At 46.8% G+C, this 18,493-nt stretch overlaps 1 protein-coding gene across 1 annotated transcript; it reads left to right on the top strand.

Moving 5' to 3' along the window:
• The first annotated feature begins 1,523 nt into the window (after window positions 1-1,523).
• LOC135388090 (uncharacterized) lies at window positions 1,524-18,493 on the top strand. Its single transcript, XM_064617408.1, has 14 exons — window positions 1,524-1,597; window positions 5,733-6,002; window positions 7,251-7,346; window positions 7,409-7,482; window positions 9,706-9,853; window positions 13,038-13,106; window positions 13,189-13,288; window positions 14,657-14,805; window positions 15,707-15,805; window positions 15,895-15,983; window positions 16,052-16,147; window positions 16,290-16,364; window positions 16,836-16,929; window positions 18,337-18,493. The coding sequence occupies exons 2-14, from the start codon at window positions 5,757-5,759 to the stop codon at window positions 18,463-18,465; spliced, it is 1,464 nt and encodes a 487-aa protein (XP_064473478.1). The 5' UTR covers window positions 1,524-1,597; window positions 5,733-5,756; the 3' UTR covers window positions 18,466-18,493.

The following is an 18,493-nucleotide window of genomic DNA, read 5'->3' on the forward strand; positions in this document are numbered from 1 at the left end:
GTGCATAAATGTGGGGCTACTTTATCTGCACCCACCCTGTACTTACAGGGACGGAGAGTGCAGTGTGCAACTGGAGGAGCACAGTAATGACTCATAACGTGCTCTGTTTCTGGTAGTTCAATTGAAGGCTTCGCGGCTGGAGCCGCCCTCTCGTGTATTTCATTATTTCTCTACTAATTGCTATCTCACGTCATCTAGATATTATATACAGCATCGCGACATATATATACTACGTGCAATAAATTCCACATATCGCGCACATTCCCTGTCTACAGAATTCGGGAGAAGCGTTGCCTACAACCAACGGGGCTTTACTAGGAACGTGACTATAGCAGAGAGCAGCACTCGGAACCATTTCAGGCAGTTGGTCAGCCAAACGCGCCACGAGAGGCACGGTGAAAACAGTACACGTAGTGGACCGTTGGCTACTTTTTTGGCCACAAAAAATATGCCTGGTTGGCTAGTCATGACGTTGCTCACCACTGTGAGGTCGAGAACAGCGAGCCCTTTCACCAGCACCACCCCCACCCCCACCTGGTTGGCTACATTTTGGCTACCTGAGCTAAAAATGTGGCTATATACGTGCAGCTTTTGCTATCTGGCAACCCTGGAGCCTTATCATGTAGGCATATCGTATTGGCGGACGTATTTCGACGAGGAAAAAATATATTGACGACATTTTTCTGTGGTATACAAGAATAGTGACTTGAATCATACGCGTTACGACTGTCATTATACTGTCATAACCTGTTGATATGCGCATCTCAATAGCTGTGTGATGGGGCACGGTGTTACGGGACTCACACTGACGCAGTGCACTCCGTCAGGGAGGTGAAGAGCAGGGTTGTAAAAGTTACTTTTCAAAAGTAACTAAGTTGCAGTTACAGACACTGAGCTTCAAAAGTAATTAAGTTACAGTAAGAGTTACTGACAGGAAAAAATACTGAGATACAATTACAAATACATTGTACTCATTTACTCAAGTACTCATTTTGATGAGTATTAGTGTATCAGTATTTTTACTGAGTGTAGAGAGGATTACCAGTGTGCATCTACCAGTGCTTTCAGGTGAAATACTGGAAACTCTCAGAAGGAAGGAAATTTGTCTGGTGTCCTTTGCCTAGTCGCAGCTTCAAAAGTCTTGCTACATAGAATGTGCCACTTCATTTCACACTGTAAATAACACTGTTACACATATTTTATGCACACATAAGTGACTTTTCCTTTGTTCTGTTGCTAGCAGACATTTTTTCTTCTACATGACCCAACTTCTACATAAAGTTGGGTTTCTGACAAGAGAGAATATACCGCGGAGGAATACGAGGATATAGTTTTCTGAGGCAGAGCAAGAAAAGACTAGATGCTTTCACGGTGCGCTCCCGGAAGCAGAAGCCTCTCGGTCTCCATGCAGACCTCGCGATTATTCCTCGAATATAGCTCTACATCAGCTGCGTTTCCAACAACAGCAATGCCGCTCCACAGAGCATGCACACGTTCGTGTCCTTGTACTCATTGGCTGCAGCGGCTGCTCGACGAATGCATACTGCGCGCAGGTATGGACTCACATCGTTGATGTGCCGCACACAGAGGATCCTGTGTAAGTGAATATTTTCTCCCTTCCGTTGGGCCCGAAACTGACGTTAAGCTTGTGTTTCGTGAACGGCGTTTATTGCTCGGTCCCCCGTGCGCGATTCACAGTATACATGTATAGGTCGCACAACATAGATGATTGTTGCCCCGTTTTCAATAGCGCAGTTCAGGTAATTTTCCGTCGTGCAACGTTAAAAGCCTGCACATTGTGTACGTTTTTCTTTTGCTTTTATTTTTCTTTTGTTTGTGTGTGTGTGTGTTATACCCTAGTCAGACAGCATTTCAAATGTCAATTGCGAGAAATGGCCTTCGGACTCTCAAATGACCTTTATTCGGGGGCGCCTGCCAGACAGGCGGGAAAGGAGTGCTCCTCAACTGACTGCCCTCACCGGCTCCCTTTTTCGGTTTTTTCCCTGTCTGCTGTGGAAATTTGAAGTTGGTCTGTGCGCCACAAATCAAGATGCAGAAGCCATATGCACTTCTCTAAATAGGATCTAAATACGTTTACACAGTTTCACTCCATTATCCGCATTTTATAGGTTTTCCTACATTCAGCTGCGAAGGTAGCTAGGGTACAATGGCATAACACTGTTGTCGAGATTGCTCCTTTCTGCTCCTCAAATGTCGTTGGGGGCCTCCTTTCGCGTTGATGGTCATTTCTTAGAAAGGTCCTTCTAGCTGCCGTCTGACACGGCTGTCACAGGTCATTTTTTGCAAATGACAATTCCCCGAAGTCCTTCGAGCATGCCGTCTGACTGGGGTATTACACGTTCTATATCGAGCGAATTAAAATAGAACTTCAGTTAAGACTAAACACTGCTTCCAACACCGTGTGTCGGAGATTTTCAGCGGACGTTAAAGAACCCCGGGTGGTCGAAATTATTCGTAGTCCTATACCATGTTGCACGTGCAGCGTATGTATATCCGCACAAGTATTGACTGGCTCACCTCATGTGCAAATCCACTCCTAAATGTTGTTATTGCTAGGACTGAAGTCCCATTCAGGAACGCATATCTTTGTAATAGCATCTTCGATAAAACTGCACCAGGGTTGCCCCAGAACAAACGCGGTGCGAAGTGCTCCACACCGGTGACACCCAGAGCAATAAGGGCGATATCGAAGATGAACCTGCACGATGGCAGTGCTGGTAACGAGGGGCACCTGGTGTTTCGCGGGGAATTTGAAAAGTTCTCATTTTTGGTGATGACGTTTGGATTGGCGTGTGGCGCACCGCGGTTCTGCGTAGCAGCTCGTGGTGGCAACGCAAATATGAACGCGGCAGACGTTATTGTAGAGTGTAGACGGAAGGAAAGATTGACTAACCGACGACACAAGAGCAGCAAGCATTTTTTTCTTTCAATCATCATCATCATCATCATCAACAAGAGCAGCAAAAATAGCTAACGAATGGTGAGTGTTATTGCAGCGATATTGATCACAGCCAAGTTGATTCTCCACACTTATTCTCCTGAATTATCGTCAAGTGTTCGTCGTCATCGCTGTCCGGTGAAATAAGAATGGTACCGTGATGTTACACGCAAGGCTACGTAGGGCGGCGACATGTTGCACACGTGCCGCAGGGTATAGGACTGCGGATAATTTGGACCACCTGGGGTTCTTTTGACGTGCGCCGGAAATCTCCGACACCAAGCAGCACGTAATTATGTACGGATGCCATGACGTACGCCCTGCTACAACGTCTGCCGGTGTCGCCTGTCGCAATGCTCCTTGAGATTGCGGGTGCACCCTGTTAATCGAAGACGTTCGGTCCACACGGGTGCGGTTTGTCCAAGATGGGGTGCCGCACCAGGGCGCACTGGTGCAGTATGTGGAAGATGCCATATGTGAGGACAGGTGCCGCACGCTCACTGACGTACTTAGTGCCGTTTATATAGGAAGAGCTTGGCCATTCTCTGATCTTTTGCCGTCTCGTGGGTGGAGCCTGTCTTGAAGACTGAGTCGTTGTTGTACAGCCAAAAAGCCTGAATCCAAGCGGAATCCGTAGCTTGAATCCAAGCGGAATTGGCTTATCGGCCAGCTGGTCCGCGGCATTGTGATGCAGGCCGCCAGCTATTGGACACGTGCTTTGTCGCGCCTAATGTAATATACCAGAATCTTAGCGTAGAAAGTTGGGCTAGTTGGCTTGCAGACATGGCGGGAGAAGAAGAATGGAAGCAGGACACACGCAAGGAGAACACGCAGGAGAGGCAGAATCAGCGGTTTACGATCCCACGGCCGCCTGCGGGCTTTGTTGCCAAACTGAAAGAATTCAAAGACGAAGGACTCTCGAAGGACGACACGCGCACGTGTCTTCCATCCTTGCACCGCAAACAACGCTCTGCATCAATATGGCGTCGGCAGTCACGTGGCGATGGGGCGGGACAACAATAGAGCACGCCGGGGAAGTCGTTCAGCCGTGACGTCGCATATGACGTGATTCGAGTTAGGCTCCTCCTAACGACGAAACTCTGACCATAAAGAGCTCTGGACGTGCTCTAAGTGTGGAACGAGGAAGGGCTCTATCTCTATCATATTCTGATGGAGTGTTGTTGTTTTCACGCGAACCAGCACGCGTATAGATGAACCAAAGAGGCACGGCACGGGCCTGGCCGCCGGCCACACATCGTCTGCTCATCTCATTCTTGAGATCCCAGAATAGGAGAGCTCATTTCACGATTTCAGCAAAGTGCCGTGAATTGCTCTAGACTAATCGATCCAACGTTAAGTGGGGCCTACATAACTATATCGTCAGCGGCGATAAAAGCATTCTTGTTTTAATTGCCACATGTAAGTCGTTAACAGTTCGCGAATAGCTGCTATCGTGGAGCAGGGGCGGATCTAGGATTTTCCCGGGGGGGGGGGGGGGGGTCCGCTATAGACAAGTGCCAGGTGGATGCTGGGATTGGTCCATTGAACCCTATGTTCAAGTCTGGAATTGTGGGTGGGTCCGGACCCCTGGACCCCCCCCCCCCCCCCCCCCGTAGATCCGCGCCTGTCGTGGAGTGAGTTACGAAACATTCCGCCCTGTTGGATCGCGGAGCGTTTCACCCTCTTTCAATGCGTTAGCATGAGAAGAGTCAAAATGGAAAAAGGCTGTATGTATACGCGGATGTGTGCGACCGTGTATGAGATGGTGAAGCCTCCTCAGGCCGTGGTATAAGTGGACATGTAAAGGTGATATACGAGGGTAAATGTAAATGGTGCAGAGGTGGGCTTAACGCGTTACAAGTAGTGCGTTACCGGTAATGCGTTACATTCGAGTAGTGAAATACTGCAACGCATTACATTTGGGAGAAAAGTAAAGAGTAACGTAACGTCATTACAATTTTAGTAACTAACGCGCAATGGCATTGTGCTTACTGCGTATTTGGGAACATTGCTTCACTGTGTAAACTTGAAAGCTTGAGCTGAGGACCGTGCCTGCAGAATCCAGGAAAATCCCCGAATTTCAGAGTTACCTTTTGAAAAAGTAGTGAGTAACGGTAGTGCACTACAAAATAAAAGCAACTTCCCCACTACTGAAATGGAGGTAAATACTTTTAAATTCAAGTAGCCGAAGGTAATTAAGAGCAAAAGGTAAGGGCAATTGAAGGTAATTACAGGTAATTAAACGCACTAAAGTAAAAAGTAGACTTTGAAGGTAATGAACGTAAGATATACGCAATTAAGAGAGAGATTAAATGAGATTAAAGATTACCGAAGGTAACCGCAGGTTACCAGAGGTAATTAAATGTAATTAACGTCAATTAAAGGGAATTAACTGAAATTCAAGACTACCTGATGTAATCTGCGGATACCTTCGGTAATTAAACTGTAATTGAAAGTAACTGTGGACTTACACATAGTAACTGAAAGTGTCGAACCGGAAATCTATAAACCGGAGGTGATCAACCGGAAGTCAGGTTAGACCGGAAGTGGAGAATCAGAAGTCAAGTATGGACAGGGAAAGGCGCTTAATGCTAAGGTATTTCGCTCGCATTTACCGCTAAATCGCCACGTTTTTTTTTTTTTTCATTTCCTCTCTCATCAAGGGACTTCTTAAAATTATGGTAGCGAGTTGCTAACAAAAGAAGTCAATTTCCTCTTAAATGAGTCAACCGTTTATGAATACCATATCTCGTTGTCTTTATTGTTGTTTCAGGATTGATTCCGATGACCGTTGAACATGGGGCCCATCGTGTACTATGACAGCTCGGACGACGACGACACCGTATTCCAGAGAAACGAATACGTGTCGAAACGGAAAGTAGATGGCGACGACACCGACAGCGAAACGCCCCTGACTGGGCGAAATCAAGCTACGTCACTGCGACGGAAAATAAGAGAGAAGCTGTGGTTGGTTCCCGTTGTGTACACTCACTTCTGGATTTCTGCTGTTGGCATACTCGTCGTTCCATACTTTCCGCCACTGGTGAGTGAATCGCAACTTAATGGTACACCAAAGCCACTATTACAATCGACTGGTGGAATCTTGCTGAACCGAAAGCATTCAGGCTCTCGTTTTTTGCGGCTCTGCAAAAGTTCAGAAACCGTAGAAAGGAGATAACGCATGCACCGCCTCCTCCTCTCTGCGCCGGGGAGAGGGCAAAGCTCGGAAGAAACCACGTGACGAGGTGTTCATCCACTCACAAGGCAGCAGTAGGGAGTGTTCATGTCGCGGGGATGGGTCCCCCAGAAGAAACCACGTGCACTTCAACCTCGAAATATTACCCCTTATATGGGAGAGAGCGACCAATGACGTTGCTCCGCGTTCAAAAGGGAGAGAGCGAAACTGGGGACCTGGGGAGGGAAACTGGAGAGCTGCGCAGACAGCTTGCATAGCCTCTTAGCTGCAAAGCACGGCCGCATCACCCTACGCCCGCGACAAGTAGCGCGACGACATCAACAATTATAGGAATTCTTATGGCGCCACCTGGTAGCGCTGCAGTAAAATTTAGCCAGCGGAGTAGCTCTGCTAAATCTGACGTATGCGTCTCTTGCCGTTCTTATGTTGAGGACGTTATAGGTATAACACACGATACCGCGAGTGACCGCTTCTCGCGACAAGTGCATGCTAGAAACGTAGACACTGTGACTGACTGCTACTACGTACAACGTCACGCCAACGTCACGATCTTGAACTGGCGTTGCAACATGGGAGGGATTTGATTGATTGATTGAGTATGAGAAAGAAAAAAGAGAACATTGGCTCCACATAGATGGTGACCATGGGAGGCAAATTGCCAATAGGGATAAATCGTTCTGGAAATCCATAAATAAAAATTCCACAACACTCACCGTAGAGCAATAATACAATGGTGGGATGGCAATCGTAGTGCAGTGTAGTGCACTGGGAAGAGGTACACGTATGGGTACTCTTCCGACAATCCTGAAACACATGAAGAAGATAGCCTCACACAGGAAGAAGAAAGAAAGAGAGAGAGGGTCAGTGACAATCGGGGCTCTTTCTGGTTCATCTGCAAAGCCAACAGAGCATACCATGCATACAATTTGTAATCCGTGTTTATAGCCGGAGCCAGCGTATGCCGTCGCTAGGAGCCCTCGGCATATGGAAGATCTGTGTGTGTGTGTGTGTGTGTGTGTGTGTGTGTGTGTTTACCTTTGCCATAGATGGAACTTGCGTGGGCTGCATGCGCTCATATTAGTGTTCATTTTCCAGGCGCACTCCCGAGGTATCGAACCCTGGAAGTTTGGGTTCGTCTACTCTGCGCTGAAAGTGGGAATTCTCGCAGGATCTGTGCTTTCCGAGAGAGTTGTAAGCTCCGCCACGATCCATAATAGCCACATCAACGAACCTAACGAACTTGCCCATTCCAGTCGTACATCCTTTCGCCAAGAGCTGGTTACCTAAGTGGACAGATCGGTTATATCGCTGCCAACCTTCTCTTTGGGTATCGTATACTTCATGCTTTCAAAAGCGAACCCCACATTTTCCTTCCAACATGCAAAGCAGTCTTTCCCGCTACTTCATGTCCCTCGTGCCCCGATCGCGAACGGGTAAAGGCGAGTAAACGTCCCCTTTACTCGTTTGCTTCGGTATAAGTTGGACCTCAGCAAGACAATGCCGTGCGCAACCTGTCCCCGCTAGCATTGCCCACATCCTCGTGACCTGGAAGGGCTACCTGTAGGAACGACACCCCCTTAATGCCGTCAACTAGAAGCCATCGGCATCGGGCCGTTCAGTATATCCAAGATCCTCGGACCTTCGCGCAATACCGCACTCTAGCGCTGGGCTCTTCAATCACTTTAAAGGTGCTGTAAAGCAGCACCGATCAAATGTCATTTACTGTGGCTATTCGATAGTCCAAGCCACCAGGACAAAAACTGCGCAAGTTTCATTCCAATCGACGCTACAATTAATTAGAAAATTACAATTAAAGATTACGGGCAACACTGTACTAGGTATTCGAAAAGAATCCGTACTCCTGACACATACGGCGGCAACCACATTGCGTACGTATAACACTGGGCCCGACATAACAATCCACCACAATCCACCATAAAATCCGCCCCTGCAATCCACACAACGATCCACATTTGAGGATAAACGGATAAGCGAACTGAAATGAAATGCTCCCGCCGTTGAAAAAATGTGTGAGACATTCTAGAAGCCAGACAGCGTCGGGACCTGTTTGTTCACAGAGGTTCACAAAGGGAGTTTGTTCGTTCGAAAGAGGCCGCGAACAGAAGGAGCGCGCAGGCGCAGCAGAGAAGTAGGGAGAGCCTCCATCGAACAGCGGCCAGCTCTGGGTTACTTCGCAAAAACAGGGGCTAACAGGTTAAACTGTTAACAGGTGTTTCAGAATGCATAGGTAAACAGAAAAACTAATAATATGGTTACCAAAATAACGAAGTTCCGATGTAATAGTGTGTAATACCAATTTTCAGTGTTGCCGACTGTACAGGGGGTTGTTTCGCACCAGGCGTCGCACCGCTCCACTACGCCGCATCTTTCATGGCAAATTAAAAATATTTATAGCGCGTTGTCGGTAGTACGGTTCCGCATGTGGTATTTAGAAGCAACAAAGTCTCTAGTCACATGACCGGCATATCATGCTTGTCTACTGCTTTACAGTACTTTTAACTTTCCAACAGCCACAGGCCTGCTGGACGAACTCTAAGCATTTGTCCTGCTATGCATTCGCGTGCGCGTTATGCTAACTCATTGAATCATACCAACGTTTATGAAGTGGGGTAGGGTCCTGCAGTGCCCAACCGAGGAATCATACCATGACATCATTCATCAACTTACCGTTCACCGTTTGAATGTTTTTGTGTATAGTATGAAGTGTCATAAATATTTAACTGCATACTTTCTTAGTACAGGACTTCACAAAATTTGTTCAGAGCCAACTGCTACTCAGAAAAAAGGTCGTTTTGTTTCCCGATTTAAGGAAGAGGCAGTGCTCTGCCTTGGTCTAGTTGGTAATCATCTGGAAGGTGAAATCGGGCGGATAATCTAAAGACAGAACACATAACAGTACTAGAGAGGACTTAGCCGGACTTGTGTTGTCTTCTCTATACTGCTGCGCTTTGCCTTAGATTCTGTTTTGCGCGCAATTCCACCTTCCAAGTGAACATGAACTGTGTCATGTTACAGTCATGTCATGTAACAGTGAAGTTACATGAACTTGCAACGACCACTTTCTGATATTGCTTACATCGTCGCATGACAGGGGCGAATATTCTGCGACCGTGAAGACCAGAGCTTTCCATGCACTCTGCTACTATTGCTATATCCCTTACAAAAATCAATATTGAGTTTCTTGTGTGACACACACACACACAAACCTTTTACATCACAAACCTTTTACCCATACATTTCTGTTGCATGGCCAACTTCTGTGTCACTGAAAGTTCGTTTCACTGAAGCGATCACGGGGTCAGTTCTCTCTATAAGTTTAACCTATGGAATGGCTTCTTGTAAGTGAGGCGGCAGACGTATTGCAACAGGGTCAAAATCGCCAGGGGACGTTCTTGACATTATTCTTTCTCCGGGTAGCCGAATGTAGCTGTGATGGAAACAGAGTGGTTCCCATGACTTCAGTATTGAAACGTAATCAGCACGTATTAATCTGTTTATGTTGATGTATGTATCTTAATGTCCCTCGCAGAGTGCTATACTGGATCACAGACGCAAGTACCCTGCTTGGACTTTCCATGGTATTTGCGCTGGCCATAAACGCAACAGGGGCTCTGTACTGTGCCAATATATACGCCATATTAATGACCATTTTCAGACACAGAGCTGGGCTATTTATTGTAAGTCTATAGTTTTTCAGTTTGGTCTAGTTTGCAAGTAGTATTGCGTTGCGGCAACTTCGTGTACGCCCGTCCCAAGGTTCCATATCTCTTACCCATAGTTCCATTTTCTGTTGGGGTATGCTTTTATTTACGAGGGACGATCCCCACCATAGCAGTTGAGCAAATAGAAATGTCTTCATCCTGCACATTCTTTGGTGAAATTCTGAGTAGAGCAACTCTAAACTGTGCCCCGCAGGACCCGCCTTCTTTCAAGTTTTCCCGCTCATTTTAGTCGAAGTGCCACCTGAAATAATCAAGGCGCCATTCAGTTTAATCCCGGTGCCATCTGATATAATCCAGTCCTATTCAGTTTAATTCAGGTGCCATCTGAAGTCATCCATGGCGTTTGCACTATAACCGTGTATTCACACGAGGGACGTCCCCGTGGAATATTCTACAGACATGTAGTGCAAGGAAAAGTAAAAAGCTGCTGATGGGACTGAAGTTCTGCTGCATCTTATGTTTAGCATTCGCATGGCGCCGAGATATCGGGAGTTGGCGAGCAGAAGTATAGCAGACGACACCATTGGTCATGTCGTCTGCTACGAAATATATTCAAGATATTCCCCGCGGTTAGCAGAGCGCGAAAAGGCATGATGCACATAGCAGATGACACCATTATAACTGGCCCTGTCATCTGTGAATAAATGTATTGTGACTGATCTACAGGATATTATCCACGGTTAGAAGATAATGTAAAGGCATGGCGCACATAGCAGACGACACCATTTGTCCTGTCATTTGCTACGCAATATCTTGTGACGCCATGAAAGACATGATGCAGGTTTTGCATCTGAGTCACAAGAGTCTGTAGCAGACAGCAGAACCAATGCTGTCGTCCTGACGCCTTGTCGTCAAGTTGATGACACAATTGGTGCTGCCGTTTGCAACAGGATATCTTCCTACTGAACTGCAGGATATTTCCCGCGCCTAGAAGAGCACAAAAGGCATGACTCACATAGCAGACGACAATTGGTCCTGTCATCTGCTACGGAATATCTTATGACTGAGCTGCAGGATATTCCCTACGAGCAGAAGAGCACGAAAGGACATGACACACATAGCAAACGACACCGTTTGCCTTGTCGTCTGCGAAGGAATATCTTGGGACTGTGTGCAGGATATTCCCCAGGGCGAGAAGAACATGAAAAGGAGACACATATAGCAGACGACAGGACAAATGGTTCCTTCTGCTATATGCTTCGTCTTTTCGTGCTCTTCTACCCTGGGGATATCCTGCAGATTAATTCAAGACATTCCTTCGCAGACGACAGGGCCAACGGTGTCGTCTGCTATATGGGTCATGTTCTTTCGCGCTCTTCTGCCCGCGGGGAATATCCTACAGCTCAGTCATAAGATAATCTGTAGCAGACGACAGGGCCAATATTGTCGTCTGCTATGTGAGTCATGCCTTTTCATGATCTTCTAAGCGCGCGGGATATCCTGCAGCTCAGTCAGAAGATATTCTATAGCAGACGACAGCACCAATGGCGCCGTTTGCCCTACTCCCGCTTCAACTCCCAATATGCCGGCATCGCGGGAATGCTCAACATAAGACGCGGCAGAGCTCCAGTCCCATCAGCAGTTTTTTTTTTTTTTACTTTTCCTTCGTCTAGAATATTCTGCGGGTGATGTCCCTCGTGTGAATACACGGTTATAGTGCTCAAAAACACCATGGATTAATTCAGATGACACACGGATTAAATTGAATAGCACCTGGATTATTTCAGATGGCGCCTGGATAAAACTGAATGGCGCCTGGATTATTTCAGATGGCACTTGGACAAAACTGGGCGGGGAATCCTGTAGAAGCACACTCACGCTACCAAAAAAGAACAGTCATGCCAAGGTGGACGTACGTCCTCGTTGTAGACCTCGTTTGCATGTGTACGCGTCAGAGTGACGTGGACAGACCAGCAAGTGAATGGTGGATCCTGATGATCCTGTGTTGCGTTTCCCATGCTTTCACGTGGTATTCAGGGAATGTCTTCGAAGGAACAGAGTCCTCCATGAAGAGAACAGGACCATTGATATCATTGCGTAACAGCAACAGTTATTACCTGGAATTCAATACTGGTCCCATATTTTTTAGTTTTACTTATCTACTTATAAGCTTGGTCCGTGATTTTCGTTTTTCGGTAATGGAGGAACATGATATGCTTTTCCATTTTCGTTACTGCTACCAGCTTCAGTTTCACTAATATACCATTTCCATTACAACTCCCGTTGCCATGCTGTAATCGTATTTTACATTTATCCAATGCAGGGCAACGACAACGACAATGGGATGGGGTATTTCACCGCAACAAATGTGGGGTAGTTGTTGTGTGCATCCTTGTTCCCATATTAGTTTTCTCTTTTCAAACGCCAACTGTTTAGGCTCTCGGAATTCATTGTCAACGCCACCACACCTGTGCTTCTGTCACAATTAAAGAAACAGGTTATCTGAACCATGCGACAGAGGGCACGAACGAATTCCGACAACAGAAGTGTACCATACGTTCTATACCAATAGACTGTGCGGATACCTCTATGGTTGCGGGTGCGACTCCGCAAGAGGACGCCAGCAGTTTGGTGGTACACTCTTAAAAATGAACTTCACCGCATAGCACGCTCCTGGCCAACCATCATCTCGAATGATATTGTTACCTGCCCTGATTTGTTGAAAACGGGAGGCGCACGCCTTTTTTGTGACAATTATGAACAGCACAAGTGTCACAAAAAGGCGTACTCCTCCCGTTTTCAACAAATCAGGGCAGATAACGATATCATTCGAAATGATGGTTGGCTAGAAGCGTGCTATGCGGTGAAGTTCATTTTTAAGAGTGTAGGGTACAAGTTGTTTGGGCATGCTGTCCCCCGCGAGGGACGTTAAAGCTCTCAGCGCACGTTAAAGAACCATCAGGAGTGCAAAAGTAATCCACAGACCAACCACTGTGGCGTCACTCATGATCCACCAGTTGTCACTGCCATTCTACACGGTTACCCAGTATAGTGTCATTGCATTCTATATAGTGGCCCTAAATGATAGATCGTTGAACAATAATTTGTGATTAACAATCGGTAAAGGGCCTGTGCTACAGATTCAATGTCTGCTGTAAGCTGTGTAGTTTTCACACGCACCTGTTTTCTGTACATCAAGGCGGCAATGGAATGTCTCTATGGCTTTGGATATCTGGCAGGGTCCTGGCTTGGCGGAGCACTGATAGACGCAAGTACAACTCGGGTTACCTAACCTCTTGCTGAACATATATCATTTTGCAATGTCATAAAGTTCAGCCTTTTGTCAACAGGCATGGGCCTTTCCTTTGCCGTTCTTCGTCATGTCGGCATTCGTAGCTTCTTCGTTGCCCTTCATGGCTGCTATAAAACCACAGTGGAGAAGAGAGAAAGGTACAGTACGAAACGAACAATTTCGTGTACAGTTGCAAAAGTACATCAATATAGCTTCATATAGCACTCTTGACAGAGGTGTTTATGTACCCGAACCTCGTGCCGTAGCTATTGAGCTCTACTATAGGCTATACCCATTAAAACTTTTAGGACAGATGAGGGGTGTACACGACACCCACGTAATTTCGCTCCGGTGAAATCGCACGTATTCTTGAATTTCATGAGCAGGATTGACGGACAAACCTGTTCAGCTCAAGGACCTGCCCCCACATGGCGTAGTGGGAATGGACACTAACCCATGCGCCCCTTCTCCCACGGTTTGTAAGACCAACGCCACGTAGAGTAGGTATAGGGCCTAAAGTCACTGTATTGGGGAAAGTACCGCCATCCTCCGATATTTGCCGCCGCGACGTTGGAGGAACAATGGCGGACGTACCGTTCCAACACGTGCTGCGGCAGCCATTGTTGCTCCGAGGTCGAGGCGGCAAAAATCAGAGGATTGTGGTACTTTCCCCAGTACAGTGACTTTAGTAGGGCCCACGGGGGTGCTCCAAGACATATCTGTCCGTCAACGACATAGAGTGCCAGGCGAATGCAACCTGATCATACGTCATCGCATAAGTCAACACACTACCTCGTCATCAAAATGGTCGCGGCGATGATTAACGGCGAAAGCGTTTGGTGCAAAACGATTGCTGCTCCTGTGCGTCGTTTTGTAATCTCTTTGGATCTTGGTAATTGACCTTTTCCGGGTATGCGTACACAAATGCGCAGCCACCTTGGGCGGCCGGCATGTAAGATGGCGTAAAATAATCTGCTTCAAGGTTACTTGGTTGTTTGAAGCCGAGACTTGACGATGCTTTGTACAGTGCTGGACAATAGTTCACGAAACAAGCTCCGGCGCATTCCTTCCTCATAGCACTAGCAGCGAACAAGGCTTACGGACTTTCAGACATGGACCCAGGTAACCCGGTCACGTGTTTGCACGTGCGTACGGTACCATTCGCTGCTAGCGTATCACTCTGAGGAAGGAATGCGCCGGAGCATGTTCCGTAAACTTTTGTCCAACACTGCGCTCATAATCATCCTGTAATGCGCTTTCACTTTTCTGCTTGTCTTCTCCGTCAAGTTTACCGCACGGTCACCAGCTAGCTTGCATGCTGCTGCTATGTTCGGTTATTAGTTCTATCTGATACCCATGCGGCCATAACATGGGAAAGTCATCAGTTATATTCATAAATATCAAAAAAGTGTTGGGAAATTCTGTAACGTGCATGTCAGGTTCTGCAATGCACAGAAGTCGTCACATGACTGTGTATACGTGCATTTTTTGTTAGTTTAGTCATTTTAATCATTTCCTTCGAGCAGACATTGAAGCGGAGGAAGATAAAAAGAGCCTAGCGAAATATTGCAAGCTGTTTCTCAACCCTATCTTCGCGGTCGACATGATAACTGCAGCTATCCCGTTGGCACTGACAGCATTCGACGAAGTCACGCTGGAGCCATATCTCAGACAGGTATTAGACCACTTTACTGTATTTCTGGGTCCATATAAGGGTCATTATGAGGGTTAATAAATAAGCTTCTCTTCCTAGCAGAGAGAGAAAGTGATAAGCGCCATTTTGGTCCGGTATCCCCAACCCCACTCATAGCGCCACCTCTAGGGACGCAAGCGAGGCCAACGCGCGCTGCTGACACGATTTCTCACTCTGTGCAACAGCTGCCACCAGCTGCTGCGACAACAAAATGGCGACTAATACTTGTCTGCACCATAGTGACGGTACTTTCAAAGACAGCTGGTTGAGGGTGGCTAGCTACTGTGTCATGGGCACGCCAAGTTCCCCCAAAAAGGCAAAGACAGGTTCGCTGTGATTGGTCAGCGACGATGACAAGCATGTCGCCATTATGCGGATGTGTCTGGGAACTTCCCACAGGGGATGATGTCCTTAGAGAAACCTGGAGGTTTCTTCGGATGCTCTCACACAAATTTCCTATAGAGCTTGCCGAGGAAGCACGGGAAGTAAAATCACTGATTTATACGTCCACAGTATCGCACATAGAAAGATATTGCACACATGTTATACAACAAGTATTTATAACAGGATACAGGCATTAACACCTAACGACTAAAACAGTTCCCTCCAAGACACACTAGTCTACAATGGATCTACAAACCCCAGTAGGCTGTCCTCAAGATCAATGTGTTATAGTTTCAAACACTGTCCATCGCTTCGCATCCGCTGCTATTATTAATTTTGCGTTGTTATCGCGTAAGCAGCATTCATTTTCCTACATATCCAAGTTGTATTTTCGACAAAGGAGGACACAGTCTGCACTTCTTCAGGTCGCAGATATGTACAAAACTGTTTTCGGCTTTTCCAATCCAATTCATTTTATCGTCAATGTCGGTTTCCGCAGTTTCACTTGAGCAGTACAAGGGAAGGATCCGTCTTTACCGTACAAGCTCTGGGCTATTGCATTGGGGCCATCATCGCAGGAATCTTCTGCTTGTTCAAGGTAGAGCCCTTATCTCACTATAGCTTGCGGTACCTACTGCATTCGTCGCAACTCAGCATCAATGAGGTATCACATTCTTTTTCAAACAGCTAGAAGCATGCTTCATCTTCTTTGGAACTAGTATGTGCACAATCGGCTATCTTATCATCGGTCCAGCCCCGTTCATACCATCAAGACCGTAAGCAGCAACCAGGCTAGAAATCTCGATGTCGTCTTTTGGCTATAACGATATTTGCTGTTCAATAGTGATCTCCACCTGATTTACATGTCTGAGGTCTTGATCGGGCTGGGCACAGCGTCACAGTTCATCTGCGGTTACATGCATGCATTGCGGACAGCCATGTAAGTCTCTGTTAGGACGACTGAAGTCCGATTGCTACCTGTATGTGTCAAAGATTTTCGGGGTGGCGTCCTTGAAATATGCATGGTCATGAAATTGACAAGCCGAGTTTCAATACTGATATTATCTTACCTTCCTTCGCAGTCGCATAGGGTACCCTGACAACATTCGCACCAGTTCTGTTGTCTCCAGCATCTTGTTTGCCAGCTTGTTTCTTGGGTGAGTAGCAGCATTTCGTCCCCTTTTATGTGGAAACGCATGCGTTTGCGCTTCAATCACGCCTAACTAGGGTTGCCACCTTTGGTCATGAACAATACAGGCCGAGTGAGTGAGACCAAGAGGGAGAGGAGGAAGGGTAGAGGAATGGGGTGGGAAATTGAGGGGAACACAGGAGTAATTTCTTCGATGGGCTCCTCACCGAACTTGCCGAAAGGTCTCTGTGGAACGAATTGTTGTTGTGAAATACCGGCAAAACGCTGCCAGTATCGTCTTTCACCCGAAAGCCGGCACGAGCAACAAACAACCGGTCAGCTGGCAACCCCGGACCGAAGAACAAACCCGGAACCTAACTAAACATAACTACCTTCCCTAACCCGGAATGGAAGAGATTTCAGTCCTCCTCAGCTTTGCTGTGACGCCATAGTCAGTTTCATGGAACGTCGTTCACTATTACGGTGTCTTGTTTTGCAGGTCCGTTGGTACATCTCCACTGTCAGGGTACCTCGTCGGTGCATTCGGATACAGGAAATCGTCCATGGCTGTATCTGGAATCTTGCTTGTTTGGGTAATACTTCCATAAAATCGCTTCGAACCGTGTGACTTCATCGGAACTCTTGATGAAGTTCTGCCTTAGATTCGCACGCATGATCTTGTCGTGCCACGTAAGCTGAGCTTGCTTGCCAGTTTTCTTTCAATGACTACTCTGTAGCCCGTCCTCCACGACAGAGGCAATGCTGTCTGGGTGGAGGACGTACGTATGAATGTGCAGGTTGAAGAAGAGAAAGAGGATAGACCACCTGGATAGATATTTTGTTCCTCTGTAAAATTAAGCTCTCTAACTTACACCATGTAAGTCAAAAAGAAGAGAAGAAAAAGAGGCGGACAGCATCAGTTGGAGAGGCCGAGGGTGACAAAAGGTGCTCTAATTACTAAAACTAAGGGAAGTGAACAGAGGTGCAGACGTCGCGGCATAAGATGACCACCTTGAGGAAACCAACAGGAAAAAAAAAAGTGGTGCAGTACACCTTGTAAGCTGGCAGCTCGCTTATGGCTTCCCAATACAGGATACGAGGTCCAAGCTGGAGCCTATAGAGCACTTACCTCTTTCTGAACTCTCTAATTCATGAGGCAGCAGACAGTCAGACCCAGGAAATCAACATGAGAGCCAAGGATCTCTTTATCGGATTGAAAGCGCATCTATATAGTTGAGCTTATGGAGCGGAACGGTCACATGAAAGCGCAGACTACTTGGGGGTCTTTCAAGCATCGGACGCACCGCTCCCATAATATTCACGCCTTCTTTATGCTGTCTGCCAGTAAGTTAAGTGCAGCCGGGGCAACGTGATATCTTATCAAGACAAAGTGATAGGCACTTTCGACAACACGTCGTGCGGCGAGAGGACAAAATTAAATGCTGAAAAATGAACTGCCACATTTCCCTTTTGTTCCGCAATCAAAGAGGCCTCGCGAGGTACCCACAGGAACACTACAGCCGTAATTCTTAACAGGTGCTTCCGGGGCATCGAAATGGATGGGAGCTTAAAGACGGATGTAGACCTGTGCCAGTGAGCATAATCGTTCAGCTAGCTGTCTCTGTATCTCACTTGTTATGTTGTAAGGCGACACTGAAGCAGATGACAACCTTCTGCTTTACCACGAGTCTACGGCACTGTCGATAGACGATGTTCCAAGCCCCACCGTTCCCATTACATTAAGAAGAGGAAGTAGATGAGGCTGCCGACACCATTGGGTTGGCACAACCGTTCACCTTTGGCGATGACCATGACTTCTATATCCCGGTTCAACGCGTCATCTGAATGTCCTGTGGCGATGGAACTCAAATCGACCTTGGCAAAATTTCTTAAGGCTTAAGGCTCTCTGTCACTGTATCGTTGAAGTCATGTGTCTCCAATCCCTACCTAGGGCTAAGGAGGATAGTACTTACGTTACTTGTGGCTCTTTCCTCTTACAGGTGGTAGTGACGTGTGGACTTTGGGTTTCGGAGTGCATGCAGACTGCTAAGAAAGAAGAACGGACGAAGTCAGACACAGAAGAACGCGCGACACTTGTGGACATAAGAAAAATTGAGAATTTTCGATGATATGTATTTTAAATTTATACATTTTTAT

The sequence above is a fragment of the Ornithodoros turicata genome, chromosome 3 (genome assembly GCF_037126465.1).
Source record: "Ornithodoros turicata isolate Travis chromosome 3, ASM3712646v1, whole genome shotgun sequence".
In the NCBI taxonomy this organism is placed as follows: domain Eukaryota; kingdom Metazoa; phylum Arthropoda; class Arachnida; order Ixodida; family Argasidae; genus Ornithodoros; species Ornithodoros turicata.